At 32.2% G+C, this 13,919-nt stretch overlaps 3 protein-coding genes and 2 long non-coding RNA genes across 9 annotated transcripts in view; 2 read left to right on the forward strand and 3 right to left on the reverse strand.

Moving 5' to 3' along the window:
• Positions 1-1,093: 1,093 nt before the first annotated feature.
• Positions 1,094-2,540, reverse strand: LOC111490794. Of its 2 annotated transcripts, XR_002719619.1 has the most exons (4): positions 2,177-2,540; positions 1,848-1,907; positions 1,489-1,546; positions 1,094-1,376 (listed from the first exon to the last, which is right to left on the reverse strand). It is a non-coding gene; the product is annotated as an uncharacterized LOC111490794 (long non-coding RNA). The 2 variants fall into 2 exon arrangements; XR_002719620.1 differs by lacking the exon at positions 1,848-1,907.
• A 569-nt stretch (positions 2,541-3,109) lies between these two features.
• On the forward strand, positions 3,110-6,084 carry LOC111490767. Its single transcript, XM_023139368.1, has 4 exons — positions 3,110-3,410; positions 3,953-4,083; positions 5,232-5,336; positions 5,442-6,084. The coding sequence occupies exons 1-4, from the start codon at positions 3,336-3,338 to the stop codon at positions 5,860-5,862; spliced, it is 732 nt and encodes a 243-aa protein (XP_022995136.1). The 5' UTR covers positions 3,110-3,335; the 3' UTR covers positions 5,863-6,084.
• A 1,061-nt stretch (positions 6,085-7,145) lies between these two features.
• Positions 7,146-9,302, reverse strand: LOC111490763. 3 transcript variants are annotated; one of them, XM_023139361.1, is made up of 3 exons: positions 9,073-9,302; positions 7,955-8,611; positions 7,146-7,681 (listed from the first exon to the last, which is right to left on the reverse strand). In XM_023139361.1, exons 2-3 carry the CDS (start codon positions 8,553-8,555, stop codon positions 7,530-7,532), a joined length of 753 nt encoding a protein of 250 aa, XP_022995129.1. In that variant the 5' UTR covers positions 8,556-8,611; positions 9,073-9,302; the 3' UTR covers positions 7,146-7,529. The 3 variants fall into 3 exon arrangements, with proteins under 3 accessions (XP_022995129.1, XP_022995128.1, XP_022995130.1); XM_023139360.1 differs by having other exon boundaries at positions 9,077-9,300; XM_023139362.1 differs by lacking the exon at positions 9,073-9,302 and adding an exon at positions 8,729-9,011.
• A 3,025-nt stretch (positions 9,303-12,327) lies between these two features.
• LOC111490797 overlaps positions 12,328-13,919 on the reverse strand; it is a 2,948-nt gene continuing 1,356 nt past the window's right edge. The window contains exon 3 of the long non-coding RNA XR_002719623.1: positions 12,328-12,340. This is a non-coding gene — a long non-coding RNA (uncharacterized LOC111490797). The remainder of the gene's footprint in view (positions 12,341-13,919) is intronic.
• LOC111490735 (protein CLT1, chloroplastic) overlaps positions 12,456-13,919 on the forward strand; it is an 8,284-nt gene continuing 6,820 nt past the window's right edge. Inside the window, exon 1 of one of the 2 annotated variants that reach the window (XM_023139317.1) lies at positions 12,456-13,071. In XM_023139317.1, the coding sequence (XP_022995085.1) occupies positions 12,596-13,071 (476 nt within the window). In that variant the 5' untranslated portion in view covers positions 12,456-12,595. The remainder of the gene's footprint in view (positions 13,072-13,919) is intronic. The other variant, XM_023139316.1, reaches the window with a different exon arrangement.

Consider the following 13,919-nt stretch of genomic DNA (forward strand, 5'->3'; position numbering starts at 1 on the left):
AAAAAAAAAAAAAAAAATCAATCAATGATGTTTTGGTAGCTGGAATTTTCACTTCATACTTTGTATTGGTGATCATTCAAATTCGTTCTCTTCTTTTGTACCTTCCTAAATCTTTAATTTTTTAAATACTATTTTACTCTTAATACCATTTAGTCTAGGTTTACTGTTATTTTATTTATATTGTTTGTTTATTTTCAACTTTTCTAGAAAAAATTAGTCTTAGGATTTTGCATATAAAATAGGTTGAAAATATATTTACATTATATCTTTTCTAACATAATTATTTTTATTATTATTTTCTTGAAACTAACAATTGAACCTAATTTTAAACATTATTGTAAGCTTGAAGATGTAAAAATATTAAAATAGCATAAACCAAAAGTAAAATAACTAAATTGATCTTTTAACCTCACTTTTCTTTTTAGTACAAGTAGTATGGTATGATCATATTGATACTTATGGCGTTGGAAATAAGTTTGTGAAAAAATTAATAATTTAAAGTTTTAAAGATTGTTTAACGGAGGCGTATGACATTTTTTTTAATTTGATTAAAGATGTATTTTTTTAAAAATGATTTAAAAAATTGGATTAGTTTAAAATCTCTTTTTTCTTTACAGGAAAAAAAAAACACGGGAATTATAAAAAACAAGATTTTAAATGTTTAGACAAAAACCCTTTGAATATATGATAAAAAAAAATTATTTAATTAATAGGTTTGAATATAGTAAAATCAAATAAATAAACTATTTATAACTTTTTTTTTTTTTTTTTTTGAAAGTGTTTAAACTAAAACTAAAAGGCATTCCAAATGGTATATAGTGCTTTTTAATTGAGATGTATTTAAAGATGTGTTTCTATTTTACTGGAACGTAAAATCTCCCATTAGTTATTTGAAGCTTTACTTCCTTCTAAACTTATAATATATTTTTCAACACTCTTAGCAAATACATTTAATACTTATCCAAATTTCAAAAATAAAAGTTTGGCTAAGATTGTATTAGTATTCATAAAATGTGACAAAACAAAGAAACATATAAATAAAATTAGTGTTTATAAGTTACAATTTAAAAACAAAAAACAAAGTACAATACTTAGTTATTAAAAGAATCTAACTTGGGTATAGTGTTGACACCTTATTCACTAGCATATATTCTAATTAACTTTTTTCAAGCTCTTGTAGCATTGATTAATATAATTCTTTATTTACTTTAATGAAAACAGTCCTTACCTAAAGGAACGATTTGAGTTAAAAACTAAATAAATTTCCACCATCGTAAACATTGATACCAGTGAGCTCGAGTTGAGCCGCGTTGATCGCATCGACGACATCCATGTTCCCCTCACTCAGAGCTTTATCCATTGGACTTCTATCGTGGCTATAAAGACAAATATATCGTTCAGGACAATTTTCAATCAAGAAAGATAATTGAAAAAGGTTTGAATTTGATCCTCCTAGTTAATGTAGTAATAAAAAATGACACAACGTACCTGTTCAATAGGCTCTCATTTGCTCCTGCCAAAATCAACTTCTTCACCACCTAGAAGCCTGCCAAGTGATATAAAAAATTCAAAGTCATGTATGCTCCTTTCGTTACCGAACCCTTCCACTCGTAAACATCTTCATCCAAACTACTCCGTTCTAACTGTTTTCTTTTATCAATTTTCTAAGTACAATGTACTCGTTACACTAATTCCTTTAATAGGCGGATTCTGTGCAAATTCACATTCTTGACAGAATTCTAGTTATTATTATTCATACATTTCATTGGCCTAAATCGGAATGATGTGTTCTTCATTTCATAACATGACCTTGCAATAACTTGAAACTGGAGAATGAATACTCTTACCAAGACTATTAGTTCAGCAGAGTGTTTATTATGCCGTCGATTAGAAGACATTCAAAATTCCTAGAAATCAACAAGTTATAACTAAAATCAAAAGCTTCATCGAACCACAGATATTGAATAAATTCTGAAAGAGACCGAAACAGATAGCTACGACAATGAAGTCTATACACACATCCGTTTCTTGAGAATAGTTCGAGAATATTTACCAGGTGAATTTTATAGGTTTCTTGTATTTTAATGCGCATTTGTTTACGCGCACTAACAAAATCGTAATAGATTGATATGAAGACAAGGCGATGCTATACAATGAAAGGAAAAATGAAACGAACCAGAACTAGAGGATTGCACATCAACTAGAGCCTCGATTTCATTCATCATCGTTTCCACGGTGCTCTGTTCTTCTGCTGGATTCGCTTCCACCACCATTGCGCTGCCGCCGGAGACTCCGAAGAGAAGAATCCTTGAGAATCTGGACTGGAGGATCATCCTCACAATCTCTCTTTCATGGTAATGAGAGAGGGCAACAGAAGAGATGAAGAAATCCTAAATCAGCGATTCTCGGAGAAAAGAGCGAAGCAGTTACTGGTTAAAGCGTAGAGCGAAGCTTTGTGAGAGTTTGAGACGCAACTGCGCGCCTCTTGCAAAGCTTTTACCACGTCACCCGACCCGATAAACCGACCCTTTTAAACGGGCCGAAGGTGGTAACTATTTTATGGGCCATGAACTAGGCCCACCAAATTTGGGAATGTGTTAACTACAAAATGGGCCTGCGGCAACTATTGATGGGCTCAAATTTGTTCAAGAATCAAATGAGCGCCACTTATGCAGATCGAACACGTGGACTAATCACAGTGCGCAACGTGTTCATTTTATTTTCTTTCTTTTTTTACCTAATTTCTTAAATACTACGATAAATAACATTATTTTTCTTTACAAAATACTTAACACTATTTTTGGGTCATTTTTCCTTTATTTTTTAATATTTATTATTATTTTTTTTGTTTTGTTTTATCATAATAATTATTAGAAACATTTGTTTATAAATATTTTTGAATATATATTTGTAATTTTTTTGGGATTTATTTCCTTTTATTTATTATCTAACATTTTAATATTTTGATTATAAGTCAGCCGTTAAAAATAGGATTTAAAATACAGAAATATAATTAATTAATTAATTAATTAATTAATTTTGTAAAGGGTGGTCAAATCAAATGGAGGCAAGGAACCCTAGGAATAAATTTTAATTATAAATGAAGGGACTTCAAATCCACAAGTTCTGATTTTATTTGCAGAGAACTCTTCTGGATCGCCGTTAGAGAATATTCTCGAGCATCTTTTTTTTCTTCTCTTTTGCTTCAGAATAATTCTTCAGCATCTCCTTTCATTTCAAGTTTCGATTTCTGCTGAATAACTGTTGTTCTGGGTTCTGTGTGATCTAATTTATAAAGCGAGAAGAATCGGAGGTGAAACCCTCGTGTTCTCGCCATGGCTTCTTCGGGAATCTCTACTGAAAGCGCCGAATTGTCTGATGCGGTTCAAATACTGGAAGTTTGCAACCAGGTTTTAATCTATCTTTTCACTTCCGAAGTTGTTACACTTCTTGCGTAAAACTTGGCGCGAGAAATGGTTGTTTTTGTGTTGAGAGTTCGAATTGGAAGTATCGTTGATCTAATCTTGTTTTCTAGATTTGCGCTGGTCAAGGGTTAATTGAAGTGTTATCGTCGGTTTAGTCTTATTTTATTTCATTTTCAAGATTTTCGTGGCGTCGATAAGCGTATTTCTGCTTTTTAATATCAAGGAAGTACGTGTTCTAAATGAAAGGATTTGATGTGCGTGTTTTCTTTTTTTTACTCTGAGGACCCGTAGGAAGCGGGAGCTATTGTTAACATTCATTGATTTCCGTTATCCGATTGCCTGCTAATAGATCACTGTTGTTTTGAAATTGTGAATTTGGTCACCTGCGCATGCTATTTTATTTTCCAATGAAAGTTCTTAACTCCTGCCCTTGGCGTTGCATATTGTTGAAGTGTCTGTTTTCAAACATTAGTCATTTGCATAAATGTATTTTGAGGATTGCTAAGTTGCTGAACTTCTCTGTTCAGATTGAAATGGGAAAGAAGGTAGAGATTCACGGAACGGGGCATGGGAGTCATGATGGGGTTTGTGCAATTTGCTTAAATAAGATAGCTCTCCAAGAAACTGCCTTAGTGAGGGGTTGCGAGCATGCCTATTGGTTTGTTCTGATTGATTAATCTTTCATCTATGTATTAATAGTTTTTATAGCACGACTTTCATCTGCTTTACATTAGGTAATTTGTTGATCCGTTCCTTTTCTGTATTTTGTATGGGAATCTTTTTTGCAGTCATATGTTGACGTTCTATAGATGGTGCAATTCTTATGCTGCATTTATCATATATATTTCATTTCATTGTGGTTCTATGCTTGAATTGGAGTTGGAGTTTTAAGATCTTGCGAACATATTCCTGGGACTCCGCTAAACTTTATAGGAGAAAATTCATTGTATCCATATTGCTATTGGTACAATGTTTCTAATTGTGCTTCAGGTTGCTGGGATTTAATGGAAGAGGTATGCTATTTTAGATTTATAGCCCAAGTATCTTGGAGTCGGAGAAAATGTATGGTTCAGAGTCTGATGGTTAATCTGTTAATTCTCGTCTTATTTAGTTTGTTAATAATTAATTATTGATTATTGAAGTTAGAATGCTTGCTTGGTGAGACTGGGATAGAAACCTGTTGTACTCGGTACTCAGTGACTTATTGTGAGCCTGTGAATCTTATAGATGTCGGCTTTGGTAACGTGTTTGTATTCTACATAGGTTGGCTACTTGTTAAATCGGACACATATCAAATACTGTGTTGAACATTTATGGAGTGCAATAGACATGAATCAGACGCATCTCGAACAATTATTAGGCATTTGAACTAAGTATTGAAACATATGTTGAACAAGGCTGGGATGTTTAGAAAATGTCAATGTCCGTGCTAGCGTCTATGCTTCTTTGTTATTAGCCGATTACTCTTTCATCACCTCCAATTTGTCATCACATACTCGAAGCTTTTGGTGTCGGTTGCAAAGTTTAATTTTATGTTTTATTACTTGGTGTGGGAACATTTCCTCTATGACTATTGCAGAGAACACTTTATTTAGTTTTCACTTTCAGCTTAGGATCTTATCAGTAATAATTAAACCAAACAAAAAATGAAGTGGCAAATGGTCAAGTGAATTGTCTATTGTTTTCCAACCACTGAAGTATTACAAATATTTTCCTTGCTTTTTTTGAGGAATAGTGTGATCTTTTACAGTTTATACATATGGGCATTATATTCTTTTATTAATGCATTGTTTTACTTTCATGAAGTGCGACTTGCATCCTTCGATGGGCCTCATATAATAAGAATCCGACGTGTCCACAATGTAAACATCCATTTGAGTTCCTGATTGTGCATCGTTCTCTTGATGGGAGGTATGCCTCTTCATCATTCTATGGACCTTTTATAGTTTAGAGTCGCAGTATCATTTTAAATTAATGTTCTTACTTTTCTATCCATTTACTGTCTGCGTATTGTAGCGTCCATGACTTTATGTTTGAGGAGAGCGTATGCTTGCTTCTGAGAGCTTCATGGTATGTACCTCTGATCGTTGAAGATCGGGAAGAAACCTATGAAGATCCTGATGAGTACTACCCTTATGAGGATGACGACGAAGAGTTTGAGGAAGCTTACCTGGGTGCATCGTCGAGTCTCCGCATCGGCAATCGAAGGTGGGGAGACAATGGATATGTGAGGGGAGGTCGACAAGAAGCACGACCAGTTATTAGGTCAACTGTTCCAGTGCATGCAGGAGCTAGTTCATCACGTGAGCCTATAAAAAAAGATGCTTCCAAAGATAAAACAGGTCGACGAGCTAAAAGGGCCTTGAAACGGGAAGCTGCTGATAAAGCTGCAGCAGCTAAACATCAGGAACATCTAGCTAGGTTTGGGCGAAAGTGATTCAAGTTCCTGTATATAACAAGCCTTGCGCTTAGACCCTGTGTACAGTTCCAAGATTCAATTTACTTTCACAGTTGAAGTACCTTACCTCCCCTGAGCCTGGTGGCTCCCAATTAAATCTATGGTGGGGACTATACTTCAAGGTATAAAGGACATCCCAATGAGTTCTTTGTATGAACATCGAATCTCAAAATCAATCATAGAACAGTTGTTATGGTCGGATTTTCTGTTCTTTTTTAGATGAAGTAGTCAACCACTTTCATATGTGTGCAAGTTTTACGTGAAGGACACCAAAAGCCTTTGAGTTGTAGCTCAAGTAGGTGAAATCTAAGGCATTGGACCTCGGTGAATTGTAGCTCAAAGGATATCAACAGCCAACTTTAGACTCAAACTTGAAGTCCAAGCACATTAGTGTACATGTGATGTGGTTGGGAAGTAAATCAACTTTTCCTCTAAGATCATGGTTTAATAAAAAATCATTCTTTATTTTGAACTTTTCCCTTAAGAATATCATCAGCCCCTTGGAATTTAGAAGTTGGGAGTTTATCCTCCACATGTGACTACGTTACGAAGATACAAATTCCTCTCCTTGTTTTCCTTGTTTGAGGAACTAAAGAGAAGAACGAACTACAGTAGTCGTCAGTGTTAGCTACTGATAAAAGATTTATGAGACATTTTGGTCACGGAACCAAACCGAACCGAAACTGTAGTTTAATATGATTCAACTGAAATAGGCTAATATAAACTCAAATCAACTTATCAACTCAAATAAACGAATGAATGAATCTAAAATAACTCATTCTCATGAACAATCCTCCAAACCTCGTACCAAAAAAGGAATACATAATCGCTTGTCGATCCTCACCCTTATTCCGTCCTTGTACCTTCAATTCAAACGACCCGATGGGTAGTGTTTTAATAAAGCTCACCCTTCATAATCAAAGAACAAAACACTCATCCTCATGTTAATTTTCTTGTGTATCCATAAATTAAGAGGATTCTAAGGATCAACACACATCCAAATAACCACCAAGAAAAATTCAAACAGCTGATCCTTTCAAAAAAGATAAACACATGTCCAAACATTTGCTGCAATGATTTTAACTATTAGATGTCTCTCCCTTCATCAAAAACCTTCAAACCAATTTATCTCTACCATAACAACTCATCTGTACTGCCAACCAGAAAGAATACAGAAATGAGGATAGGAAAATTCACATGAAACAAATAGAGTACTTACCAAGCTTAAATATGTAACAAAGCAACAAGAATCCTGTAAAAAGTGTCCACAGAGGCAAATATTCACATATTCATACATCTAAAGGCACAATTGTGGAGTAGCACGGTGTAATAATATTCAAATAGGATACTACCATGATTCTCATTTTTCATTTCATTAGGAAATCCTTACTTAGCTAGCAAGGATTTAGTAGCAGAAGCCTTTCCCATTGGTCCATACATAAGGGTTCCTATGGTAGCATAAATGTCAACCCTACAGCCACTACACTAGCAGTTACCAGAAATTTAAAACTTACCAATGTACATTAATGTGTTACAAAATAAGGCAATGGGATTTTGTGTATATATATATATATGTACATGAGAGATGCTCAGGTAAAACGTAGTGATGAAGAGAAATGGCTCATACAGTAACTACTGAGTATCTATCACATTTTGGGATGCTTTTGTTCAGCTCTTTGCGAGTTCCAACTAAACCATTTCAAATTGCTAAGCCATCCAAACTGAATTGCAGGTTGGTGAGGGAGAGACTGAAGCTGAATCAGATGCCTTCTATAAGGAATTAGAAAATTCTTCAGACCTGTCACATTTACAGAACATGTTTGGAGTGATGGTAGTGAAAATGATTTATTTATAAGTGAATTTCATATAATCGTTTTAATGTTTGGCTTTACTCCTTCAAACAGTGTTCATATGATGAAATTTGATTTTGAATGATTAACAGCATGTTTGGGAATGATTTTGAACATGACAGACCTTGACCATTTCAAAATCACGTGGTGTGTGGAAATGTGGCATACAAGAATCAAGACACTTACAAAAGACAACCCAAATAAGTGAAGCTCGGGCGTACCTGAGACACACATGGTTCGATAAAGAGTAGCAATATGAGCATCTCCCTTCGTAGCCATATTAGGCCTTTCTAAGCACTCGAGAAATGCCATATCAGCCTTTAACAACTCTCCTTGACTATGAGTGTCATAACCAATATCATGGCAATAACAGCAGAAATCCAGCCAATCAATTGGTCGTTTATCCCAAACGAGAGACCCATTGTCTTTCCCACTAGACCAATTTGGACCACAGTAATGTCCATAACGCGGAAACAGCTGAGAAAAAAACGCTCTTACACCAGTATGCCATGGAACTTTACACACATATGGCTTGAACCGTAAAGGAGCTTCTCCATCACGGTTCTCAGTTCGTCTACCACGTTTCACTTGCCTTTTCAAGTTCCTATTAATAGTTGTTTTTGCTAGAATGATATCTCGGGAATTGGCATTATCTTCCCAAGGAAGAAACGAAAGAAGGGAAAATCCCCAGATCCTGAAATCAAAACGAGTATTTTGATGGCCTTGCTCCCCAATGGCGTCAGAAGATTTCAGGATTGGACCCAAATCATTGCTTTTTTGGGCCCAGAACCATGGAAATTTATGAAGAAATTCCAAGTTCATTGTCAAAATCTCAAGAACTCTTGGTCAAATCACATAAAATGCGCACCATAACAAACCTGCCAAGCATAAGAACATCAACTATCAACGTCAAATCGTCAACCCCTTCAATATTATTGCAATCACCACCAGGTTAACAAACCGAACAGAAATCACAAGAGAAAACAGCGCAACACCTTAAAAGCAAATTATCGCGATGCAGACGAAGAATCCATAAGAACGGTAACATATTCAAGAATAAAATTCGAGAAATCAGGAAAATGGTAGTAGCTCTGAAGTAAAATGTGTTAAATTCAAATTCAAGTCCAGTAAGTTTAGGGCGACAAAATAGGGGAAAATTAACCAGGAAACTTGCATTCAACTTACTACATACGCTCTTTTCTCGAGAGCCAAACAGATTAAATTCCTAATGGCGAAAAAGGTAAATGAAAAAGGATAAAGATTCTCGAGAGCCAAACAGATTAAATTCCTAATGGCCAAAAAGGTAAATGAAGAAGGATAAAGAAGGATGAAGAATTACACACAGAATCCACGGAGTGAGGAAGAGAGTCGAGGGAATCCGTCCACTGCCAAAGTAGAAAGAGAAACCAACCAGAGGATAACTGAGAGAAAGTTCTAGGTCGAAGATTTTCCCGAGAAAATGTTGGTGTCAATTGAAAATTTGTGGTTACTTTGCAGATTATCCCGTCCGTCGCAAACCGACCACAGTCCACAAGATCCATCACCACAAGTCATCGCCATCTACTGGACCCGCAATCAGCAGCTGTAATTATCAGCCCAACTTCAAAATCCTGCTTTAATTTCTCAAACAAATTTTATAAAATAATAAATTAAATCCAACTCAGATATATTTCTATTCAAAATTCCTTAAATATTAATAGAAAAATTATCCATTTATTTATTTCTTTAACATTAAATTAAGATGGAAGAAAATTCATGAAATAACTTAACTAATAAAATTTATTTATTTATTTAAAATTACCTGATAGCGTGAGATTCTATACAGATTGTAAAGGAAATCGTAAAATCTCACCGGCTGAAGAGAAGGATAAAATATTTTTTATAAGAGCGCAGAAACTATATAAACAATATTTGTTAGTGGTGAACTTGACCCGTTATATTAACTTAAATAAATAAATAATCCAACTTCAGTTAAATAAAATATATGGAGCTGAGCTATTATAATAATAATAAATAGGTTTTTTTAGTTTTATTAATTTTTTTAATAGTCTTTTTAAAATATAATATAATTTTAAATTTTAATGTGATGATTCAAAATTAAATATTATATTTTAAAATATTAATATGAATAGGTGGTTTAAAATATATATTTTTTATTAAAAAATTGAAAAATAATATTTTGGAGTTAATGGAAGTAAATATAAATCAACTTAAAAATTATTTTATTTAGAAAAGAGAATGTAGCTCTCTAATTGAAAAATTAAAGGATTATAATAAATAGAGATAAATAAAGAGGATAGGACACGACTTAATTATGAGCAAATTAGAAAGATAAACAGTGGGACCCACCATAATTACAATATCTGAATTTTTATATTTTTAGTTTGGTAATTATTTCATTTTTGAAAAAAAATTGTAATTTCTTTAGGGTTTCATCTAATATATATTTGAATTTTTTGTAGTTAAATTCAAAAAATAAAAAACTATAATTTTTAATTTTTAAAATTTACTCAATTTAAACAAATACATGTAAATAATATAATTGATAAATATAGAGGTATACAAAAATTCAATTTAAAATAAAATAAAATGATTAGTGAAGACTGAAAATAATTTTTTTAGTTAAATTCAAAAAAATAAAAAACTATATTTTATCATTTTTAAATTTTATTCAATTTAAAAAAATACATGTAAATAATATAATTGATAAATATATAGGTATACGCGATTTGATTTAAAATAAAATAAAATGATTAGTTAAGAAATTACATGGTTGATGAAATAATTTTTTAGTTAAATTCAAAAAATAAAAAAACTATATTTTATCATTTTAAATTTTATTCAATTAAAAAAAATACGTGTAAATAACATAACAGATAATAGGTAATTCTATAGATACACGTAATATGTATAAACTTAATTTAAAGTAAAATAAAATAATTGGTTAAGACATTTTATCGTTCATAAAAATATTATAACAAAGCAATTTTAATTTGTTTTATGTTTATTTCATTTATATTTTTAAACTTTTTAAATTAAATTTTTATATACAAAGTAATTAAATATTCTTTTTGCTTTTTACTTTATAACAAATCAATCACGTGAATTTGTGGAGGCATACTGACAGGTAAACACAAGCATGTATTTAAGTCAATATGTAAGACGAGAATTGAATAGATAAAAAATAAATGACACGACACAGTAATATACTCGAGGCATTGAATTTGTCAATCTATTTATTAATTCCAGTCTAACCTTAAAAAAAAAATAAAGAAATGGCATGTTTGTGATTTGGTTCATACTCGAGCTCCAATCTAACCAATAGTTCTTTCCTTTTCAAGTTTTGACAGCTCTTATTCTTCTTTTAAAATTATTCTTACTTAATAGAGCCAATAATTACTCTGGTAAGTTATGTTCGAATAAATATATTTCAAATTAGTAATTAGACAACCTAATAATTAAATTTGTCACATTATTAGTTAAATAATACAATTAATCATTATAAATAATAAATATTAAATTGTTGAAGCTGACAATGTTACCTTATTTGACGTATAATTAAAAATTTAAAAATATTGAAAAAACACCATTTTTATAAGTATTTCAAATTTATTACATGTAAAAAAAAATTTAGACGTGTAATTTTGATAGATTTTGAAGCTTGGGCCAAAGAGGTTGCTAAACTCGTGAATCATCGTTCCATTCCAATAGATGAAGAGTCAAATGTAGGGTTGACAATCAACATTCTCTTGGAGAAGAAAGAAGCGACCTAAGATTCTCACATCAGGTAAGTTTGACCGTTTTTTACATCATTCTGATCCACTCCAAAAAAGTCAATCGAACAAAATTTAAGAGCTCTCTCTCCTTTAACCGAGCCATCAGATTCTACCACATCTTACTACTTTAGTAATCCACACTATATAATATAAAGAAAGGAAAAAGAAACGAACAAAGGATGGGTTAAATACGTAGTTAAACACTAAATTCATGATTAAATTGATACAAAATTTTAAAACCATTTTTTATTTATTTTCTATACTTAATTTAAAATTTATAGATATTTGTAAAAAAAAAATAAATAACATTACAAATAAACTTACGAGTGTACATTATAAGTTAAATATATATATGTTTATAAATTTTAAAGAATATTTAATAGATTTTTAAATTTTAAATTTTATGAATATTTAATTTTATATTTCATAAATACTATTTTATTAGATATAAAATTATATGTTTACCTTTTAAGTTTAATAAATATAAAATTACAATTTTATATAACTATTAATTATATATTATATATTTTGAAAAAGATGTCTAAGATGTTGCTTACAAAATTGAAACCCTTTTAATTTATTAATAATTTTTTAAAGTCGATTGAGTTTAAAATACATATAATTTAAAGTTTTAAAATCAAAAGAGAATTACTTTTTCTAAAAAAGAAATAAAGGACTTCCTTTCAGGTCCCAATTCATTTCCATTTAAAATTAAAGGCGTCTATCAGCCACAATCATATCCTCCGCCAATCATCACCGTTGTCGTGGTATAGTATCCTACGGCTGAGATTTACTTTCCAATTTCCCAAAAGTCTATAAGCCCGTCAATTACTGTCACGTTTCCCTCGGATCAATTACATCCAATAACAATGAGAATCTTATTTAGATAAAATGAGCCTGTCCGCATTGGATCATTTTCTTCGTATTATTGTCATTTTATTCTAGAGCGCTATACGACGAGCCTTCGAACATTGAAGGGAGGAACGCGGGGCATTGTCCAGAGACTACAAGTCCCGAAGGACGAGAACTGAAACTCGTCTCCTTCTCTTCAAATTTCCCGGCCATAAATTCATCCAATATTGTATTATGACCTCATGGACCCGCCGGTTTTCCGCCGGCGCCGACTCATTCGGCGTTTCTTTTCGATTACGGCAACAACCGCGAAGCTTGGCTGAGGTTTCTCACCTCAGCATTTACAGGTACGCTGGTTTACGATCTGGTTGCGGATGTGTAGTTCTACGGGCGCCGAAGCACCGGCGGCTACAGGCGGCGGAGCCGTCGGCAGCGTGGGATCGATCGGAGAGTGGAGAGGAGGATAGGGTGAAGCCTTGTTCGTACGCAGTGGGAGGGCAGAGGGTGGAGGATTTGGCGGAGGGGAATAGCGGTGAGATCTTGGAGAAAATTAGGGCGGAGAAATTGAGGAGAAGTAATCGAACGGTGGAGATTGTGATTGCAGCCGTGTTAACGGTGATTTTCGGTGTGGCCAATCGGGTGCTGTACAAGCTTGCTTTGATTCCCCTGAAGCACTATCCGTTCTTCCTCGCACAGCTCGCCACTTTCGGGTACTTGCCGCCATTTTCTCTCCACCTTTTTCTGCTATTAATCAGTACCACCTAATTTTTCTTCAATTAATTCAAACATAATTACCGTCGGTTTATATTTCCGATATCTGAATTTAATGCTTAGACTTGTGGTTGTTCTTGAAGTTCGTTAGGTTGGGTCATTTCTGGCGATCTCAAATTAAAACCATCATTGTTTTTGCCCTTTAGTTTTCTAGTCCAATAATTGAAGGGGCTGAAGAACAATGTGACGGATGCTTCCTATCCCACGGTTGTTGTGGTGGGCACATCCCCCCACACGCCTCCATTAAATATTTTCCCCCAATTAATAAAATTATTTCATCTAAATTTTTAAAACTTTCCATAATATTTTTAAACATTCAAAATTAAATAAACCCTAATTTTTACTATCGTTTTTTTATTTTTTATTTTGGCGGACAATAGTTAGTATTTTGTAAAAAATAAATAAAATAAAAATACTATTTTTAAGAGTATAAACATTTTTTTTTTAATTTTCATATATTTTTTTAAAGAGTATTAATGTTATTTTTAAAATATGTACCAATTAATTAGTCAATTAATTAGTATACGTAATTAGTAGAGTATTTTTTGACTTTTTAAAAAAGTTTAAAAATTATTTTTGATGTTGTTAAGGGTATTAATAAAAATTTTTAAAAGTTAGAATAGTATTTTTTAAATATTTTTGAAAATTTTTAATTTTTTTATTTTTATTTTTATTTTTATTTATTTATTTATTTTTTTTTTAAGTTTAAGAGGATTTCTACCCTAAAATATGTACCCGTTTTTTTTTTTTTTTTTTTTTTTTTTTTTTTTTTTTTTTTTTTTTTTTT

The sequence above is a fragment of the Cucurbita maxima genome, unplaced genomic scaffold (genome assembly GCF_002738345.1).
Source record: "Cucurbita maxima cultivar Rimu unplaced genomic scaffold, Cmax_1.0 Cma_Scf00016, whole genome shotgun sequence".
Taxonomy (NCBI): Eukaryota; Viridiplantae; Streptophyta; class Magnoliopsida; order Cucurbitales; family Cucurbitaceae; genus Cucurbita; species Cucurbita maxima.